Source organism: Pararge aegeria, chromosome 17 (assembly GCF_905163445.1).
Source record: "Pararge aegeria chromosome 17, ilParAegt1.1, whole genome shotgun sequence".
Lineage (NCBI taxonomy): Eukaryota > Metazoa > Arthropoda > Insecta > Lepidoptera > Nymphalidae > Pararge > Pararge aegeria.
Window position 1 is genome coordinate 2,581,926 of NC_053196.1, and position 19,020 is coordinate 2,600,945.

General features: G+C 37.5%; 2 protein-coding genes across 2 annotated transcripts; both read right to left on the minus strand.

Annotated features, from left to right (window-relative positions):
- Positions 1–3,996: 3,996 nt before the first annotated feature.
- LOC120630868 (collagenase-like) lies at positions 3,997–8,726 on the minus strand. Its single transcript, XM_039900180.1, has 5 exons — positions 8,532–8,726; positions 7,715–7,985; positions 6,071–6,160; positions 5,107–5,303; positions 3,997–4,138 (listed from the first exon to the last, which is right to left on the minus strand). Exons 1-5 carry the CDS (start codon positions 8,724–8,726, stop codon positions 4,034–4,036), a joined length of 858 nt encoding a protein of 285 aa, XP_039756114.1. The 3' UTR covers positions 3,997–4,033.
- A 3,179-nt stretch (positions 8,727–11,905) lies between these two features.
- LOC120630869 (collagenase-like) lies at positions 11,906–17,918 on the minus strand. The gene is made up of 5 exons (XM_039900181.1): positions 17,721–17,918; positions 16,058–16,325; positions 15,563–15,652; positions 14,266–14,462; positions 11,906–12,030 (listed from the first exon to the last, which is right to left on the minus strand). The coding sequence occupies exons 1-5, from the start codon at positions 17,913–17,915 to the stop codon at positions 11,926–11,928; spliced, it is 855 nt and encodes a 284-aa protein (XP_039756115.1). The 5' UTR covers positions 17,916–17,918; the 3' UTR covers positions 11,906–11,925.
- Between the last annotated feature and the right edge of the window lie 1,102 nt (positions 17,919–19,020).

Sequence of the window (19,020 nt, forward strand, 5' to 3'; positions counted from 1 at the left end):
TAGTCTAGACCTTCCCAGCCTCCACGGAATGAGCGCCATACCATCAGATCTCTTGCCATCGCTCCGCGCCGAACCAATACGTTCTAATACAGCTGGTACGTAAGCGGTAGAAAGAGATCGTCGGATTATGTAGTTCAGGGTGCTATGGCGAGAGAAGCGACCAGCGCCTTATGTCCATGGTGACCGTAGATGTCAACGCTGCCACCGCAATGGCATCGCTGAGGCTGAACAATAGAGGCGCCAATCCTAAGACCACTCAACACCGAAAGAGTGGTGTGGTCTAATATGTTGCCCAGGTTGTAAAAAGGGAGAGTATGTAGCCAGTAGCCGGACTCTTTAGCAGAGACAGCGAGAAGACAAACACGGTCTGTTTTGGATGGCATTTGGTCTTAAAGTGTGTCAAAGGTCTTTCTACATACAATGTCGTCCCCCACCCACTGAAGGAAAAGAACACGGCAAAAAAAGCAGACAAACTATTTCATGCATCTTCCATGTACTTATTAAAATTTCTCAAAACACACTCTTGAAAACCTTGTTCCTACTAGATTATCGTTATCCAACTAAGGAACTTTATAAAAAAACTAACATACTTTCCCTTAGCCAGCTGTATAAATACAAAACATGCATACTAGTTAGAAAAATACTTACCGAAGTCATACATACACAAATTACGTTTAAAAATAAATCACATCTAAATACACGAAATAGGCATAAATTAAGATTACCCAAGACTAGAACTAAGTATGGCAGTAAAACTATACAGGTTGAGGGAGCACTACTATACAATAGTCTACCCAGAGATTTTTTGCGAGAAATCTTTAAAATCATTTAAAAACAAGTTAAAAAAGCATTGTTTAATTTTTTATAAACGCGCCACCTTTTGTATTTTTGTGTAATAATATATTACCACTTCTTTATGTTAATTTTTAATTTCTCATTTAGTGAAACAGTTTCTTTTGAGAATAAATGTCTTTAAACCTAAATCTATACTTACAATAAAACTGTAACTGGAAGATTTCTGTACATTTAATATATTTTAAAAATGTTGACCGGGGGATGCTTTATAATAGATACTGAGTCCAAAACAGATTTTTATTTAATTTTTGTCTGTCTGTATGTCTGTCTGTCTGTCTGTCTGTCTGTCTGTCTGTCCGGGCATCACGTGAAAACTACTGAACGGATTGAATTGGTACAGTGACAGCTGATATCCCGGGTCAACATATAGGATACTTTTTATCCCGATAAACAATAAGTTTAATCCGGGAAACTGGATGAAAACTTTTATCAATTTTACTTAATATCTCCGTTAAATTTGCACCGATTTTGTTAATTCTTTTTTTATTTGACAGTGTATACTACCAAGCATGTATTGCCTAATTTTAATGAAGATCTGATGAATATTTTTGGAGATCAAGGACATAATTCTTCACAGATAACAGCAAGTCGCAAGGCATATGGGACAACGTTCGAATGCATGCGTACCATCCTACTAATATTATAAATGCGAAAGTTTGTGAGGATAGATGCATGGATGGTTGGATGTGTGTATGGATATTTGTGACGCGTTATCGCCACAACGAATGAACCGATTTGACTGAAATCTCGCAGAGATACCTACAATATAGTCTGGAATAGCTCATAGGCTTCTTTTTATCCCGGAAAAGTAAACAGCTTCTACAGGATAGCATCACAATTTTTTCCGCATTTGTCTTTCAAAATCGGTGCAACGGAGTTTTAGATGGACGTGGTTTTTTGGATAGGCATAGTTGAAATATTATAAAGCTTTTAAATTTTGTTTGGTTGAACGTGCTAATCTCAGAAAATGCTTTTTAATTTATTTTTTTTCGATTTTTAGTAACAATTATGGCTATATAACATGACGCTACTATCATTAATGAGAAATGTTGCAAAAAATATCCTTTTTAAGAGATTCTGATCCGTGCGATGCGTGAACGGTAAACGTTACGCCAAACGACGGAAGTATGTAGTAAATATATCGGAATTGTCGAAATTGTTGTTTCTTTAAAGTTCTATAAAACAGTCCGCGAGAACATACGACTATTTTTTGAAGTCGACTCAATCGCGGACGAAGTCGCGCGGGTAGCCGCTAGTATAGTAATATAGGACTAAATATTTATTTCCAATAATATCACTTTCAAATTTGTTTAATGAATAAAATCTAAAATAAACTATGTATTACTAAATAAAGTCTTAAACTTTGAAAATACCGCAGCACAGTTTCTAAGTTGCTGGCAGCATTACGCCTTTGGATGACCAAACTAATTATTTGGCCAAGGTAACTGCCCGCTCTAGGATCACCGGAAGACTCGATAAACCTTTTTGATAATTCTTTAAAAAGAGGTCGTGCCTCCGGACCCCACGGTCCCAAAGTCTCTACTCAAAAAGGCACAAAAATTAAACTGGTATCCAGGTTTTCATATTTACGCCTCTTGGTCTGCTCGGCACTGGTAGTAGCCGCACCCCCCATTGACAAGGTGGCCTGGATGTGTGTTGCAGCTAGGGTGTCGACATAGGTAATATAGTATATAGTAATGATAAATATAGTATAAATGACCTGATTGTGAGGCTAAGCGTACTCACGTGGGGATGCTTCATTGGTGAAACATGTTTTAATGATATTCAAATTCATATATTGCAGTTAGATGTAATTACATATTATGAAGTACCAATATACTATAATACGCCTCCTTGGGCTCGCAACAATTAAAAAAGATTAGTGAAACTCTAGTTAATTATTTGAAAATAGTGCATTCAAAACATTCATTATTAATATTAAATGTATTCGTGTGTCAACAATATATTTAAAACATTATTTTTTAAATTAATTAATTATCTCCTTCAGTCATCTTTAGTAACTTATTATATGGAAACCTACATTTATCCCTACAGCGTTCTCGTTTAAGTCGCTCAGATAAATTCTCATTTTTTCTTAAAAATAGCATAAAATGATGATAGAATATTGAGTTTCTTAAAGAATGGCTTGCTGCTTTCTCTCATTTTAATCCCGCATATCGCTCTTATGCATCTTTGCTGCGCAATAAAACTGGCAATACTATTGAAGCAACTTCGGCATGCTACCAGTAACGTTTTTTTGTCAAACGTCTTGGAAAATATTTATAATAATAAGAAAATTTTATTCAGCCTGTGATTTCCAGGTTAGGTTTTCGTAAATTTTTAAGCCTAATAATTTTGTTGAGTGCGTTAAGTCAATTTTTTTAATTAAATTATATAAAATTTTATGATGTATATTTTGAAATACCATAATTGTTTATGTTGAGGTTTAGCTGAAAAGTATTTTCATCTAACCATTTTACTATATTCGACAAACTGTTATAAATATATAAATGATGAAGAGAAGCGGTCCTAGCGCACTGTGGCACGCCACAAGTAACATTTTGGCCTTTAAAGAAGTATTTAGTAATATTAATATAAGCTACGCTTCTATCATTAATATTAGCTTGAAATTGTTACATATACATGAGGGTTATGTGGAGGCTTGTAATACGAAGAAAAATGAGTAGCTATTTTAGGGTCTTAATTGACTGGAACTCAAAACAGAAGACAAGTTTAAGTACCTGGAGCATATTGCGATAGTTACTTTAATATTTCCCGCGTTAAATTGTTTATTTGTTTTTTGCTTGGCCTTTGTAATTGCAAGCTAGTTCGAAATACAAATCATACCTTTGATAAGTTCTTGGTTGCTATGTTTTAGAGTAAAAGATCGTTCCATATTTTAAATTACACGACAAATATGAGTTTACTATGTATAAGTATTATATGGCCGCTTAACCACGACGCATATATTCGGCCAATACAGCAATTTTGGTTGATCTAGAAGAAGGTTGTAAAAGGCTTTTTTTTATTAATTGGAAATTAGAGCCCTTTACAACCTTCGTTTTGCTTGTTAGAGAAAAATAATAAACGTATGTTTTCTTTAAGTTATGTATAATACGTAGGTTATATTCATTGCTCCTTATTAAGCACAGTTGACTTTGCAGTAGCTCGTGAGTCTTTACAGGCGTTGGTTAATCCAGGAGGTGAAGGAAGTCACTCTGGCGAACCCAGCAGGGTGTCCACGGGTACAGCCGCTAGTGTGGCCGAAAGATGTCACTCCAGCCTGTCCAATGAAAATATTTTATGCTCAGTGAATGAATGAATGAATACACTTTTACTGAACACCATAGACAAAAAATGTTACAGAAATATAATGTGGTGACTATTGCAGACGAAGCCGTAAAAATAAACTATAAACAAAATATAGAAATATATGTCACGTTATTGCACCATACTAGCGGTGTATTCTTTGATATACATGATTGGCTAAAAAAATAATCAATACATTTATTCAAATTTAAATAGAGAACACTCTGCGATTCGTATGACTTTGGCGCAATTTAGTGCTGTAAAAGTAATAATAGGTCTTTTCTGTATAATATGAAAACCATCGGGAAAAACAAAAGTTGAGATAGATCTACAAGGGAAGTAATAATAAAACTTCGCGAGAAGAATTGGTCGTATAAAAAGATAGCCAACCACCTGCAACGCTCAAAAACGTTGGTTTTCCACGTTGTAAAGCATTTTGCCACGTATCAAACTAGTTTAAATCTTCCGCGTGTGCCTAAACAGAGAAAGAAATCTCGTCGAGATGATCGTAACATCGTTCGTGTGGCAAATAAAATCCATTTAAAGGGTATAATGAGCTGAGAAAAAAATATTTTGGTAAAAACAACCCTTCAGCAATCCCTGCACGCCCTATTCGAAGGCGTTTGGTAGAAAAAAAGGACAGCAAGGGAGGTGCTTATGACACGATGCCATAGGCAAGCTCGACTTCTATTTGCGAGAAGGTATGAGAACTGGACGGTTAGACAGTGGTTTTTTTATTTCTTTCGAGGCAATGATAAACAGGTATGTTCTGATGTAGAAGTGAAGTGAAGTATTCGACCCTAATTACACAAAAGTGACATTTGTGTAATTAGTGAGTACAAGAATGGTGGGGAATTGTGAACATTTAGGGATGCTTTTCTGGAAACCATGTCACACGGGTGAAATGGCTAGTTGGTAACAAAAAAAACTTTGAACACTGACCAGAACTGCGTTGTTTCCAGAGATAATGGCGAGAGGACCACCAGAGTCTCCGGGGCAGGTGCTCTGACCGTTGGGAGTGGCGACGCAGAGGGTGGAGGCGGCGACGGTGCTGCTTCCGTAAGTTCGCTGGCAGACGGCGTTGGTGATGATTTGTAAGTTCACGTGGCTCTTGAATTGCTGGTTAGTGATTTGCGAGGCTAAAACAAAACAACTTTTAATTAGGCATTACGTGTGTGGTATAATGGTTGACTTAATAATAATGATGATTGGCTCATCTAGAGAAGTCGAGGATTACGGCCTTCCCTACCATTTAGAACCCCCGACTCTCAATATAGTGCATTATTCTACTAATCGAGCAATTTCATTTCATACCCATATTGCCCTCAATAATCTAAAATCTTGGATCAAACCTTGCTAGGAACACTTCCGACTAATTCACCTTTTAAACAGAGAAAAAAACAAAATCGGTGCGTCCGTTCGGGACATACGATGCTACAGACACAACAAACTTAAAACGAATCTGCGTTATCGTCGGCGAAAGGTGCAGATCTCCTTTGTGGGGTTGAGTATAAGCTTTAACAACAAGGTAATTCTTGCAACCAATATGTACATTTATAAAGTGTGTAAAAACACATCTAATACAGCGAGGTTTACATTTGATGAATTTCTTAATGACAAGGTAGATTGGAAGCCGCCAGCTTCGCTCTCATCTCCCGCAAGTTAGAAAAAAAATTGTTAATGTTGATGTTGGAAAAGAGCAACTACTGAGTTACTTGCCGGCTCTTCTCGGTAGAAACTGCTTTCCGAACCGGTGGTAGAGTAACTACAAACATACATACTTGACGTTTCAAAAGTGCTTATAAAGTAGACCTACTTGAAAAAAAATCATTTTGAATTTTGAATAAGAAACACCCTGTCGTTTTTGTGTCGGGGTCTTAAAAACTATAATAAAAACAACACATACTGTCACTAGTTCTTCCGAATCCAGCGGCGACCGCCCAGACGCCGACGTATTGGTCTGATCCAACAGGAAGACTGATAGCCCTTATGTGGTCTGAAATTATAGAGGAAACCATAATATTACTACATCGTCATAATTTTTACTACAATCTTACCTGGTGGTAAGCGATGTAGTCTTAAGATGGTGACGGGCTAACTTGTTAGGGGTTGAGCACTTTAAGTATAGAAAACCCTTGTCGCCGAAACACGGTTCGCAGCAGCCGTATCACTACGCGTACGCGCACGCACTGGAAGTCATACTTTCTATTTTCACAACGGCGTACACGTTATAGCGTTGTTTAAAAAATCATACATCACAGAACTTTTCAGAACGAGATAACAATTCAGGACAATAAAGCAGTTAATTCTTACAAATGTTTTGTTAAAAGTCGAGTGCCGTGAGTCTTGTTAGCAGCGACAATGAGACGCGTACACAGCATTTCTAGTGTCCTGTTTTGAAGATTTATATCGGTATGGTAGTTATATAAAATCCATACAAAGCAGTTTCTTTGCAGCATCTTACTGGAACGTTAAATGTCTTGGCAAAGAAGAAAGACCAGCCGGCCTTGGTAATTTTTTTTTTATTAACACAGGTGAAGCCTCCAGACCAAAACACAGAAAACACAGAAATTTAAATTGGCCCCTGTCGAGGCTCAAATCAGGGACGGCTCAAAAATTAAACTAATAAATCTGAGGTCTTTTGCGGAAAATTACTCGCAAACACTTTAGAGCCCCTGTATCATATATCTTTGATTTAGAGTTATGAAGAAATCTAGACTCTATATAATAGATCTTTAGGCTCTTTTCGGTCATCGGCAGTGTATACATAGCGGCAAACACTCTAACAACAGTTTCTTTGAAAGTTTTCCAACAAGCTATCAGTAGCAATGCTGCTGGCGCCTGCAGTATCTTATGCCTTACTTAAAGTTAGAGGAAAGACGAGAATTTCTGGTCATATTTTTGCACTGTAAATAATATGTATCTGTTTCTTTTAGGGTCATAATAATAACCTTTATTTTGAAGGCGGAAAATGTTTGTGTGATGAACATGAATCTTTTTCAGTGTCTGGGGTTTTATCTGTATTTTTTTACATTATTCATAAAAATATTTATCATTCATCTCAGTACCCATAACACAAGTTACGCTTACTTTGGGTCTAGGTGGCGATCCGTGTATTGTTGTAGTATATTTTATTTATTTTTTATTTACTTTATTGAAAGGTATAAACCCAGTTGGAAGTTGGTTATATAAAAGTGCAGCCTACAGTCGCTTTAATATGGGACGCGTTTGGAACCCTCGTAGCTTTAGTTTTAAGTTTACGAATGTGGTTATCGCCATCATCTCACTACCGTGTAATTCTTATGTACGCATCAAAAGTGCCACCTGTGGGCCTACTTGAATAAAGATATTTTTGACTTTGACTTTGACTTTATGAATCTCGCGTTGATTAATCAACGTCCCACGTCATTCACCATGCGGCGGCAACGGCGGCGTGAGGGAACAAGGCGGCGTGGTGCCATGTCTTTAGAATGGTAGACTGCATCATCATTTACCAGTAGGTTAGGTGCCTGTCAAAAGCTAACATGTAGTGCAATAAAAAAAAACTCACTGCTAAAAGCGACAGCTCTTGGGAGGCGGATGATAGCGATATCGTTCCGGAGGTTATTCTGGTTGTAACTTGCGTGCGGCTCAACGTCGCTGGTATCGATTCGTTCCCCGCCACTAAAGAGGCGGGTGGAGCCCAGTACGACGGTGAAGAAGCGAGCTTGGGTGGTGCGATGCCTCCAGCAATGGGCAGCGGTCAAGCTCCTGGTGCTGGTGAGCAGAGAGGATCCGCACACAGACTGCCTGTTGTCAGTGAGTGTGATCACCAGACCTCCCTTGGAAAATAAATCGGTTCATTAGAAACTCTTATGCTAATACCAACCACAGAATTAAGAACATACAGGATCCGTGTATACAACTAATATTGAGGCATCAAAAACCACTCCACTTCAGTTCATTCATTTAGCAGTTGACAGTAATTATTTTACCTCTAATGTTCCGAACGTTTACCATAAAATGAGGAAAATAGGAAAAGTTTGTGAGCTAGAAACATTCCTCGGGTGTGAAGTGAGACGTAGTCAGGCGTCTTCTCTATTTTTGGACACAATGGACTGCATGCAATAATGGCTGAATGAGAATTCTGTATGTTCTGTGGTAAATACCTAACAACGTTAAAGTTCAATAAATCGATTAATTACAAAATGCTAGTCCTACCACTCAAACTTCAATAGTAAAAAAACTAATTTTACTACGTCGGAGTTTGATAACCGAATTAATAAACTCATTAAATGCTTGAGATGGTGATAATTAAAAAGAATACCCGGCTAAGTTTGATGAGTGTGACAATGATGACGATATATATGTTTTGAAAGTTAGCTTACAACGTGTGGGTGGTCTCCAAGTGCTGAAGGACTGCCGCCCGCGATTCTGGAGCCGTCGAAGTCCATGGCCTCTTCAGCTGCCTTGATGCGGGCAGCCATGGCGATGCCGAACTCCTCGTGGTAATTCTGCATGATGGGCTCGAAAGCCTGGGCCGCGACGGCCAGGGCTGCGATGGCTACCAGAATTAGTTTCATGTCTCCGGGGCGAGATACAAGATGCACTTTCTCCATAGTTCCAGCGTTTATATTGTCCAGTGTTGTATCTTATCACAGACTTAAGATTATGCTGTCAACAAATGTAATTACGTTATCTAGCTGATTAATTATTATTAAAACGCTATCTCATATTTTAAAAAGTCCAAGGTCTGCCTGTAGTTGTTAAGGAACTGAAATTAATTTATTAGGACTATTTATCTATTTATTTATCTTTATTAGGTACACAAAACAGGTAATAACTAAAGGTAGATCTAAATATAAGTAATAACAAGTTTTATTCTAAGCTGAAACCCAAAGTGTGTGTGCACAACTTGAAATTAAATTAAACAAAAAGTAAAAATAAAGTTAAAGTTGAAACAAAAATAAACACTTAAAAAATATAAATACAATTTATAATCCCTAAAGTTATTGGAATAGTGCTTACTATTATTTTTTGATTAGGTACATTAAACAGGGCGTTAGTTGTAATATAAGTTATAATAAGTTTTGATCTAAGCTTAAACTTTGCAGTAACCAAGTCAAGGTGATATTGTTTAGACCATTTCTATACATGTCAACTTTAGGTAAACTCCGCGCTGTCAACAATATCAGGGTGCAATACAATAATGCGTATCGTATATCTTTATGAAGTTGCCAATGTACTGCAGCGCGTTGGACATTTTCGCTAGGGCCAGTACCGGATTTCTTTGCGATCATGAGATCGCGAACTGCAACATTTTGGAGTCGTTTGCGAGCCTCCGATAATGAGGAGCTGAGCACGTTGGCAGAGGGTCTGGACTGTTCAATTTTCAAACACTGACTTTCAGTGCACCAAGAGACGAAAGAAAATAAACCCAAGCCAATTTACTACGTATTATGACATACTATGAGAAAGAATTGTTATTTATTATTATTTACATTTACTTTGTATTTTAATAACTGGGTTTATACCATTCAATAAAGACTATGAGACTACTATTAAACCCAATGTATGTCATGAGATGAATCATGAAACCCACTGTATTTTTTTTAAGTATTCCAAGTGGTTTAAGCTTGGAATAAAGAATACGGTGATTGAAAAAAGAATACAGTGCCCTAAACAAGATATCGTAAATTATAAAGCCAGTAGAGATGACAGGCTTATTACAATAAATAATATATAAACAAAAAATTTAAAAACCTAGACTAGTAGAATAATGTTCAGTAATATAGTGTACATTATTCTACTCAAGCCCTTTCATTTGATACCCATATTGAGGGAATTGTGAAAAAATATGTAATCCGCCATTTTGTAGCGGCCATCTTAGACCGATTATCATCAAACTTAGCTAAGAATACTCCCGACTAATTCACCTTTCAATAAAAAAAAACTAAATCAAAATCGTGGCAATCACGATGGCACAGACACGTCAAACTTATAACTCCCCGTCGTTTATGTTATTATAAAATATAATACCTATTCAAAAAGATTTTTTTTTGGATTTGGTTTGGTTTGGCGCGGAGCGATGGCAAGAGACCTGATGGTATGACGCTCATACCTTGGAGGCTGGGAAGGTCACTTGTGTGGGATGCAACTTGTGTCGATACCCTAGCTGCATCACACATCCAGGCCACCTCGTCTATGGTGGGTGCGGCTGCTACCAGTGCCGAGCAGTCCAAGAGGCGTAAATATGAAAACCTGGATAGCAGCTTCATTTTTGTGGCTTTTGGAGTAGAGACTTTGGGACCGTGCCGTCCGGAGGCACGAGCTCTTTTCAAAGAATTATCGAAAAGGGTTATCAAGTCTACCGGTGATCCAAGAGCGGGCAGTTGGCCAACGAATTAGTTTGGTCATCCAAAGGGGCAACGCTGCCAGCATCTTAGGAACTGTGCCTCGCTGCGGTGATTTCGAAGACGTTTTAGATTTTATTTAGTTTTAAATAGTTTATTTTAGGTTATATTTATAGAACAAATATTTTAAAGAGTAAATAAATTTTCTATTTTAAAAGAAAATAATCTTACACCAATTAGGCCCAAAGCCAAAATCAAACAAACGTCCCAAACTTCAGGCGAACCAAGGTTTGAGACATCGCAGGAGGCGTGGCGTGGCGGGTGGAGGCCCTACTTCTTACTTCCCCGATGTTGTCCAGCTGGGTACCTCTTCTCATTGGCGAGCTTTGGCGTTCGCCCCAACGCTTTTACCTAAAACCCTTAACACCTTAAGGTGGTTATGCAGGGTTTTCCGGTTAGTCTGACGAAATTAGTATCATACCTCGATGGTCGCGCCTTTACTGAACATATCGTTGATAATTACTCAAAACCAAGAGCTATACCTGCGGTTTAAATTTAATGTTCTACGTTTTACCGGTTAAATGATCGAACGAACCGAAATGCTATCGGTTACCTTTCTAATTGATTGAACGATTTCATAACCTTTTAAACCTAAATTAACCTGTTTATGCAAGACGCGCTAGTTCTAAAATAGTCCCGTCAGTAGCGCGTTACTCCTTACTTCTTACGCAAAGAAAAAAAAGTGAAACTCAAGATGTTTAAATAGAAAAAGAGTAAATTTAGGAATAAATTAACCAAGTACTCATAATATGACGACATTTTTGATTGATTTAAAAAAAAGCAAGCAGTTTAAGAAAATTGTTGTACATGTTGTTGTATATTAATGACCATCTAAAAGTCCTGCCGCTTCAGATTACTCATACTCATAGCGGGGAGCGCAGAAAATCACAAAAAGATCTGAAATCAAAGTTTGTAAAACCGGTTAATTTCAATCGATCTAGTGAAATTACATAGGAATTAAGTGATCTCCGCCGCCCATAAACATCTGCAGCACCAGAGGAGCCATCGATGCCGGCTTACAAGGAATTTGTTTATCCGCCTTGAATAACCCTAGATTGTATGTTTGAGGAAACACATCAGATGGGAGATTGTTCCATAATTTCCAGTGCGCGTTAGAAATGATCTGGTATTTCGAATAGAAGAATAATACCAGGCATCCAGATGATGAGGGTGGAATTTATTTCTACCGCGTGAGGTGCAGTCAGAGAAGGAGGGATGCGCAAAAAAAGGATAGGTAATTTCATAAAAAGTATGCTCGATTCAGAGAAATGAACACGTAACGTATATTTCAGATTTCATATAAAAGTAAGTATATTTTCAATAAGCACTAGTATGTATTAACATTATTTGTGATATCACAAGTATGAGTTTAGAGATTGCTCCTAATCCAAGATTCGAATGCCGTCACCCTGGCGAACCCGGCTGGGTATCCACGCTGGCAGCCATCACGGTGGCCGAAGGAAGTGATACCGATCTGTAAACACAACAATTTTTTTTAAAGAATAGAATAGAATAGAGTAAATTATTATTGCTTTAACTGTGTATATTTTTTTGGTTTCGTAAATGGGAATAGTGCCAACAGTTTGCCACTTTCTTATACAACGTGTAACCGAATTACGGAATACTGTTGTTATAATAAATGCGCATAAGTATATTTCATAAGGAGTTACCGTGTAAAAATATTGAATCAAAAGAAAAATATTAATTTTACCATACTAACTAATTTGAAACATTCTAAGTGTTTACTTATGACAACCCTATTGAAGATAAAATACCGACACGCGCATAGTACCTACGCTACGTGTGCCTAATAAAGTGTAAGGAGTCACGTGGTTTTAATCTAGTAAAACTAGTACCTTAAAAATATAAATATAACCTAAAATAAACTATTTAAAACTAAATAAAATCTAAAACGTCCTCGAAACCACCGCAGCGAGGCACAGTTCCTAAGATGCTGGCAGCATTGCCCCTTTGGATGGCCAAACTAATTCGTTGGCCAAGGTAACTGCCCGCTCTAGGATCACCGGTAGACTCGATAACCCTTTTCTATAATTCTTTGAAATGGGCTCTTGCCTCCGGACCCCACGGCAAGAAAAGAAAACTAGTTTACAAAATAGTAGTACCTATACTACGAGTTTATTTTGCATATGACTATTTACTACACTAAAAATTCTGACAGTAGGTAACTACAAACTGTCACAAAAATATTCGTTTATATTATAATATGCCTTACTCATTAACCTAATTCTTGACCTATTTTTAAATTCGTTTCCTGCTAATTTTTTGAAGTTATACTTCTTTTGGCGCGTTAGGGAAAAATTATGAGAGTATTTTTTACGATGCCGTCACCGTCACAAAATACCAACACCCTGAAATTAGCTATAAGGTTTGACACTTTCAATTGTCAAAGTCTGCTAACTCATTCCGGTGATTTAATTGATTCAATTGTACAAAAAACTCAAATTTTAATGTTGAGTGAAACTTGGTTGTCCGATAATAAGTCTATTAGTATTCCAAATTTAATGATGTATAGTATGTCTATTTCTTTAATTATGTAGATTTTTTTTTTTGATATTTATATAATTTTATTTAACTAGATATGCGTTATAATAAAACTTTCAATGTATTAAATACCTTTTAATACATAGGCCGTTTTTTCTACAAACGTAGAATAAGGCGAAAGATAGAATTTTTGAAATTCAAAATTCCAAATTAATTTATTTCAAGTAGGCCTAATATAAGCACTTTTGAAACGTCAAGTCTGTCTGTGTGTAGTGACTCTACCACCGGTTTGGAAGGCAGATTCTACCGAGAAGAAGCCGGTAAGAAACTCAGCCGTTGCTCTTTTCCAACATTAACAATTTACATTTTACATTTCAAAATTAATTTTTCTATCTTGTGAGAGATGAAAGCGGAGCCGGATGCTTCCAAGCAACCTTGTCATTAAGAAATTCATCAATCGTATAATAACCTCGCTGTAATAAATGTGATCTAACACATTCTTTAAACTTGTGCATTGGCAGGTCCAAATCACCTTAGGAATCATATTATAAAAGCGTATACTCAGTCCCACAAATGACTTCTGCACCCTTCGCAGACGATATGCAGATGTCACTAATTTATGACCATTTCTTGTAAGTCGACTGTTTATATCCACTTTTTGTTTATAAAGACTAATATGTTGTCTTACAAATACTATATTGTTATAAATATATTGTGACGCTACCGTAAGGATACTTATTTCTTTAAATTTTTCACGGAGGGATTCACGTGATTTTAGTTTATATATTGACCGTAGAGCTCTTTTCTGCAATATGAATATAGTTTCAATATCAGCAGCTTTGCCCCATAATAAGATGCCGTAAGACATCACACTATAAAAGTACGCAAAGTAAACAAGTCTTGCTGTTTCTACGTCAGTAATCTGTCTAATTTTCCTGACGGCGTAGGCAGCCGAGCTTAGTTTACCTGCTAGTGTATTTATATGGGTAAAAAATTTGAAGAAAAATTTAAGAAAAGATTTTTATCTTGCTAAGCCAAAGAAGTATAACTTTTAACACGTGTACAAGTACACAATCTTTTTTTTTATCATGTATGGGAAATAGTTAATAATTAGGGTTCAGCTGTGTGTGTTTATGCTCTGTGCTACTACTACTATCTACACAGCTAGATAGAATAAGAATAATTTAAAAAAAAAAACATAACTGACCAGGATGGGACTGCCTTCAGGGCTGACGATAAGAGGGCCGCCAGAGTCGCCGCCACAGGTGCTGCGTCCATTAGAGGTGACCACACAGATGGTGGAGGGTGCAACGACATAGTTGCCGAAGGTTCGGGCACAGATGGCGTTGGTGGTCACTTGAAGTATAACCTCGTGCTTAGCCTGAGTCTCGGTCACGAGAACGTCTGTAAAAAGGTTTTTTATTACAGTCGAAAACAGAATATGATCATCGTCTATTTCTACGAGAACTGATGTCACCGGTTGATCTTCCTCACCATCATGACTTACCATCAGGTGATACAGTTACAGTCATGGGCTAACTTGTTTGTTAAATTAAAAAAATAAGATATGCATGATAAACACTGAAGATATGTCTGTACGGTTATACACCTTTGCCTTCTCCCTACGGGGAAGAATAAACAATTCACATATTCAAATATCAAAAATTATAATAATTAAGATTATACCACGCCTACTCATAAGCTTTTAAAGAAAACGGAAGCTTACAAAACTTTTGTAAATGTTGGATCAAAAATTATTCAAGACATTTAAAGAACCCGAATTAGGAAAAATTATTCTACTGAAGACATGGTTCAATGCTTTCAATCAAATAACATATGAATATAAAATATATATATATCACCCGTCGGCGCGCGCGTCGTAAAATAATACTCGTAAGTAATACAAAATAGTATGTATATTTCTGTCTCATTCTTTCCTACTCATTTTTTTTATTTTTGTCTCGTACCAATCGTATTTTCCGTTGCATCCGGATTGAAATCGCGACGATTCTAAAGAAGTTTCATGTCATATGTTTCATGTCATGTTCTAACATTTTTATGGTCATATATTAGTGACATTTGCATATCGTCTGCGAAAGGTGCAGAAGTCATTTGTGGGACTGAATATATGCTTTTATAATATGATTCCTAAGGTAATTTTGGACCTACCAATGCATAAGTTTAAAGAATGTGTTAAAACACATTTATTACAGCGAGGTTATTATACGATTGATGAATTTCTTAATGACAAGGTTGCTTGGAAGCATCCGGCTCCGCTTTCATCTCTCACAAGATAGAAAAAATAATTTTGAAATGTAAATTGTTAATGTTGGAAAAGAGCAACTGCTGAGTTTCTTGCCGGCTTCTTCTCGGTAGAATCTGCCTTCCGAACCGGTGGTAGAGTCACTACACACAGACAGACTTGACGTTTCAAAAGTGCTTATATTAGGCCTACTTGAAATAAATGAATTTTGAATTTTGATTTTTTTTATAACAATACTCACTATCACCATGGGCACCGAATCCGGCTGCGGATGCCCAAACGCCGACGTATAGGCTGCTTCCAGTAGCAAGCGCTATGTTTCTGATGTGGTCTGAAATAAATTTCATCATCAAGTAAGGTAAAATATCTTTGTTACGACGCCATGTTCCATTAAAAATGATTATAAGAATAAATACCTTAGGGATAACAGCGTAATGTATATTCGTTTACGACCCACATTACAAATCTTTGAATATATTTGCTAAGGCTTTATAAAATCACACTACGACCAATAAGAATTGAGTATAAATGAAAAATAGTCCTTTTGAGAGCTTCCGTTGCGTGCGATGCTAAAACGGTTAAAGTTACGCCAAAACTGTGTTTGATAGAATTATTCCTCTTTAAAAGTTCTTAAATAAAATCCGCGACAGCATCTGACTAACTAACTGGTGGACTCATAAACGGACCTCGTCACGTGGGATCGCGACTATATACATGGGCGTCAGGTTTAACTTACTGGTGTAAGGGACGTGGCTCAAGGTTATCACAGCAACATCGTTGTTCAAGTTGAACATGTTGTAATTGTCGTGGGTGATGACGTTGCTGGTGTCAGTGCGGTGGCCCCCCGTGAAGAGGCGGGTGGAGCCCAACACGACGGTAAAGCTGCGTGCCTGGTGAGACATGTGCCTCCAGCAGTGAGCTGCGGTCACCGCCTTTGTATTGCTGAGGAGCGAAGATCCGCATATCGAGATTATGTCGTTGGTCAGGGTAATTAAGAGACCACCCTAAAAAAAAGGTTATTCTTTCATTAATAAACCCCTAAACTTCTTAGTATGCGTATAGCTTAACTAGGATATCAGGGAAACTTAGTGCGGTGAGGTGTGGAGACGGCAGATCTGAATACAGTTGTCATCATCCCTCCTCTTTCCGCGCGTGTCGTATGAGACGACTAATGTAATAAAACAGAGAACGGTCGGTATTTATCTATTTTGTATTATTTTAGATTTTTATTTTCAGTTACAGTTAGGTACTACCTATTGTAAGATATTTGACAAACATTCCGTCAAACTGTAGAACGGCTATGTTGACGGGATCGGCTCTCTTATAATAACGTAGTAGTACGTTAAGATGCTAACACTATTTCGACTTACAAATACGTAAGTAAATAGTATATATAAATGATGTTTTATGAATGGTTTCATGATAGAGCTGCAAAAGGCTACTTTAATGGCATTAACAGGTCCCTCAAAAAAACATCTCTAGACCTATTTTTCAGGACCCTTTTTAAAGACTTACTGTCTACTGGCCTTAAGGACACAGATGCAGAGACTTTTGTGTTCCTTAACTCAGCAGCAAGGTCATGAAACAGACTGGGAACAAGAAACTTTGTTGTCCAACCACCAAAGTATATCTGTTTTTGTGGTACAATTAGTTTTTTACCTATTACTTACTTTAAATCTTTTTGTAGGCTTCACACGCTCAGGTTGCCTTTAAAAGATCAGTTTTAGTTTTACTGTTTTCCTTGTGTTTTTCTTTTTGTCCTTCTATGACCGTGTGAGACGCTAACATGTCATAAACTGTAAGGAACGTACTTCCTTACAGTTTATGACATGTTAGCGTCTTATGTGCTACTACTACCAACTATTTAGGTCACCAAACTAGACAGTTTGGTTTCAGAACGGCAAAGGCCTGCAGTGATGAAATATTACTATGAACCGCGAGTGATCGCTGACTATGGGCCTCATAGCCACAGACTCTGCGGGCGATAGAGAGAGCTATGCTTGGATTATTTTTACGTAATCAAAAGGAATGAGGAGATCCATAGAAGAGCCAAAGTCACCGATATAGAGGCGCGATGCTGAAATATAAATAGGTGGGGCATCTCGCTTGAAAGCGCTGTAAACAAGCGGCCCGGTGCGGGACCGTGGTTTTCGAACTCCCTACAAAATACCTATGTCTAGCAGAGGACGACAATCGATAGTGGATGATACGATACTGGTCGACCTATCCGCACTGGGCCAGCATGGTGGACTACGGCCTAAAGCCCTGCTTATCGTGGGAGACTCGTGTTTTATTGTCGGCATGCCGGAAATGGGTTGATATTAAATCAAAATCGCAGTGGCAAAATAGAAACGATTTTTAAATATGTTTTAGGACAGTTGACGGATTCCGGAACTTACCAAATGAGGATGCGATCCGAGTTGCGATGGCTGCCCACCAGCAATCCTGGAACCGTCGAAGTCAATCGACTCCTCGAGCAGCTTTATCCTGTTAGCCGCTGGGATACCAATCTCCTCGTGGTAGTCTTGGAAGATTGGCGGGGACTCCGCAGCAGCTGCTGCCACCAAACCGACGACGATCACCAGGAGTTTCATTCTTGCTGCTTCAGTGATCATCTGAATCGCAGGACTCGACATCGCCAGTTTTTATACCTAGGTAAATACATAGGTGAATTATCTTATCATAACTAGGAGTCAAAAAGTATATCATTCCAATCGGTATGAGCCAGTCGGTTGAAATCTGATAAACTCGATTCCGATTAGTTTGCAGGATTAATTAGATATGGGACAAATGAGTCAACATACCGTCTTTGATGTGTTATTATTCTAGGAATATTGGTGCCGTCTCGTGTGGTGATGGCAGATCAGAATATTGTTGTCAACACCCCTCCATTTCTCGCGGGTGTCGTACAAGGTGACTAAGGGAATATAACGGAGAACGGAAAGCAGCGTCCTCTGTGCTACTGCTAGCATCTACGGCGTTCACGAACCCGTCTGCCCAGCGCAGTGATTATGGGCCTTTAGTCGATTAAACTATTTTGAAGCTTTTACTCCTCAGATTTTTTGGCTAAAACAGATTATAAAAAAAAAAAAAAAAAGCTTGCCTCATAGTTATTGATATATAGTAGAAATGTTTACATAATTGTAAGGGGATGGTGATAACTTCGTTCGCCAACATAAATCTAAAGCTACGAGGGTTCCAAACGCGCCCTGGTCTAAGAAGAGCCCACAACAAACTTAGCCGGGTAAAATTAGAATATATCTTTATTGGCGTAATAAGTGTGTGTTTACATAAATGTCATTGAAATATAAATTAAGTACGAAGTCATAAGGTCGATCGACACTAGTATTTTCAAAATATATTAAAGTGGTCTCTGAGAAAAAAGATTGGGTATCTATTTACCTATATCTATATATATAAAAATGTTTGTTGGTTTGTGTACGCTTCAAAAAAGTTTTGCACCGATAGAGTTGAAATTTTAGCATGATATATAATACGCATCAAGGATTGTTTTTATCTATTTTTCTCAACCATTCAATCACAATGTGCCACGGCGAAGCGTAGCAGGGTACAACTAGTATACTAATAATAAAGTATACTAGCCAATCTAATCTCGGGAACTAACAGTCAGATTTTGTAATAAAAGTAAATTTAAAGATGAATATTATTTTATTATAATGCATGATTAAACGGTAGGTA

Coding starts and splice junctions, on each gene's coding strand:
- LOC120630868 (XM_039900180.1), bottom strand. CDS start 8,726: ATGAAACTAATTCTGGTAGCCATCGCAGCCCTGGCCGTCGCGGCCCAG. Junction 6,161..7,714: donor AAGAGCTGTCGCTTTTAGCA/GTGAGTTTTTTT, acceptor CTATAATTTCAG/ACCACATAAGGGCTATCAGT. Junction 4,139..5,106: donor CTGGAAACAACGCAGTTCTG/GTCAGTGTTCAA, acceptor TTCATTGGACAG/GCTGGAGTGACATCTTTCGG.
- LOC120630869 (XM_039900181.1), bottom strand. CDS start 17,915: ATGAAACTCCTGGTGATCGTCGTCGGTTTGGTGGCAGCAGCTGCTGCG. Junction 14,463..15,562: donor ATTCGGTGCCCATGGTGATA/GTGAGTATTGTT, acceptor ACCTTTTTACAG/ACGTTCTCGTGACCGAGACT. Junction 12,031..14,265: donor CTGAAGGCAGTCCCATCCTG/GTCAGTTATGTT, acceptor TTGTGTTTACAG/ATCGGTATCACTTCCTTCGG.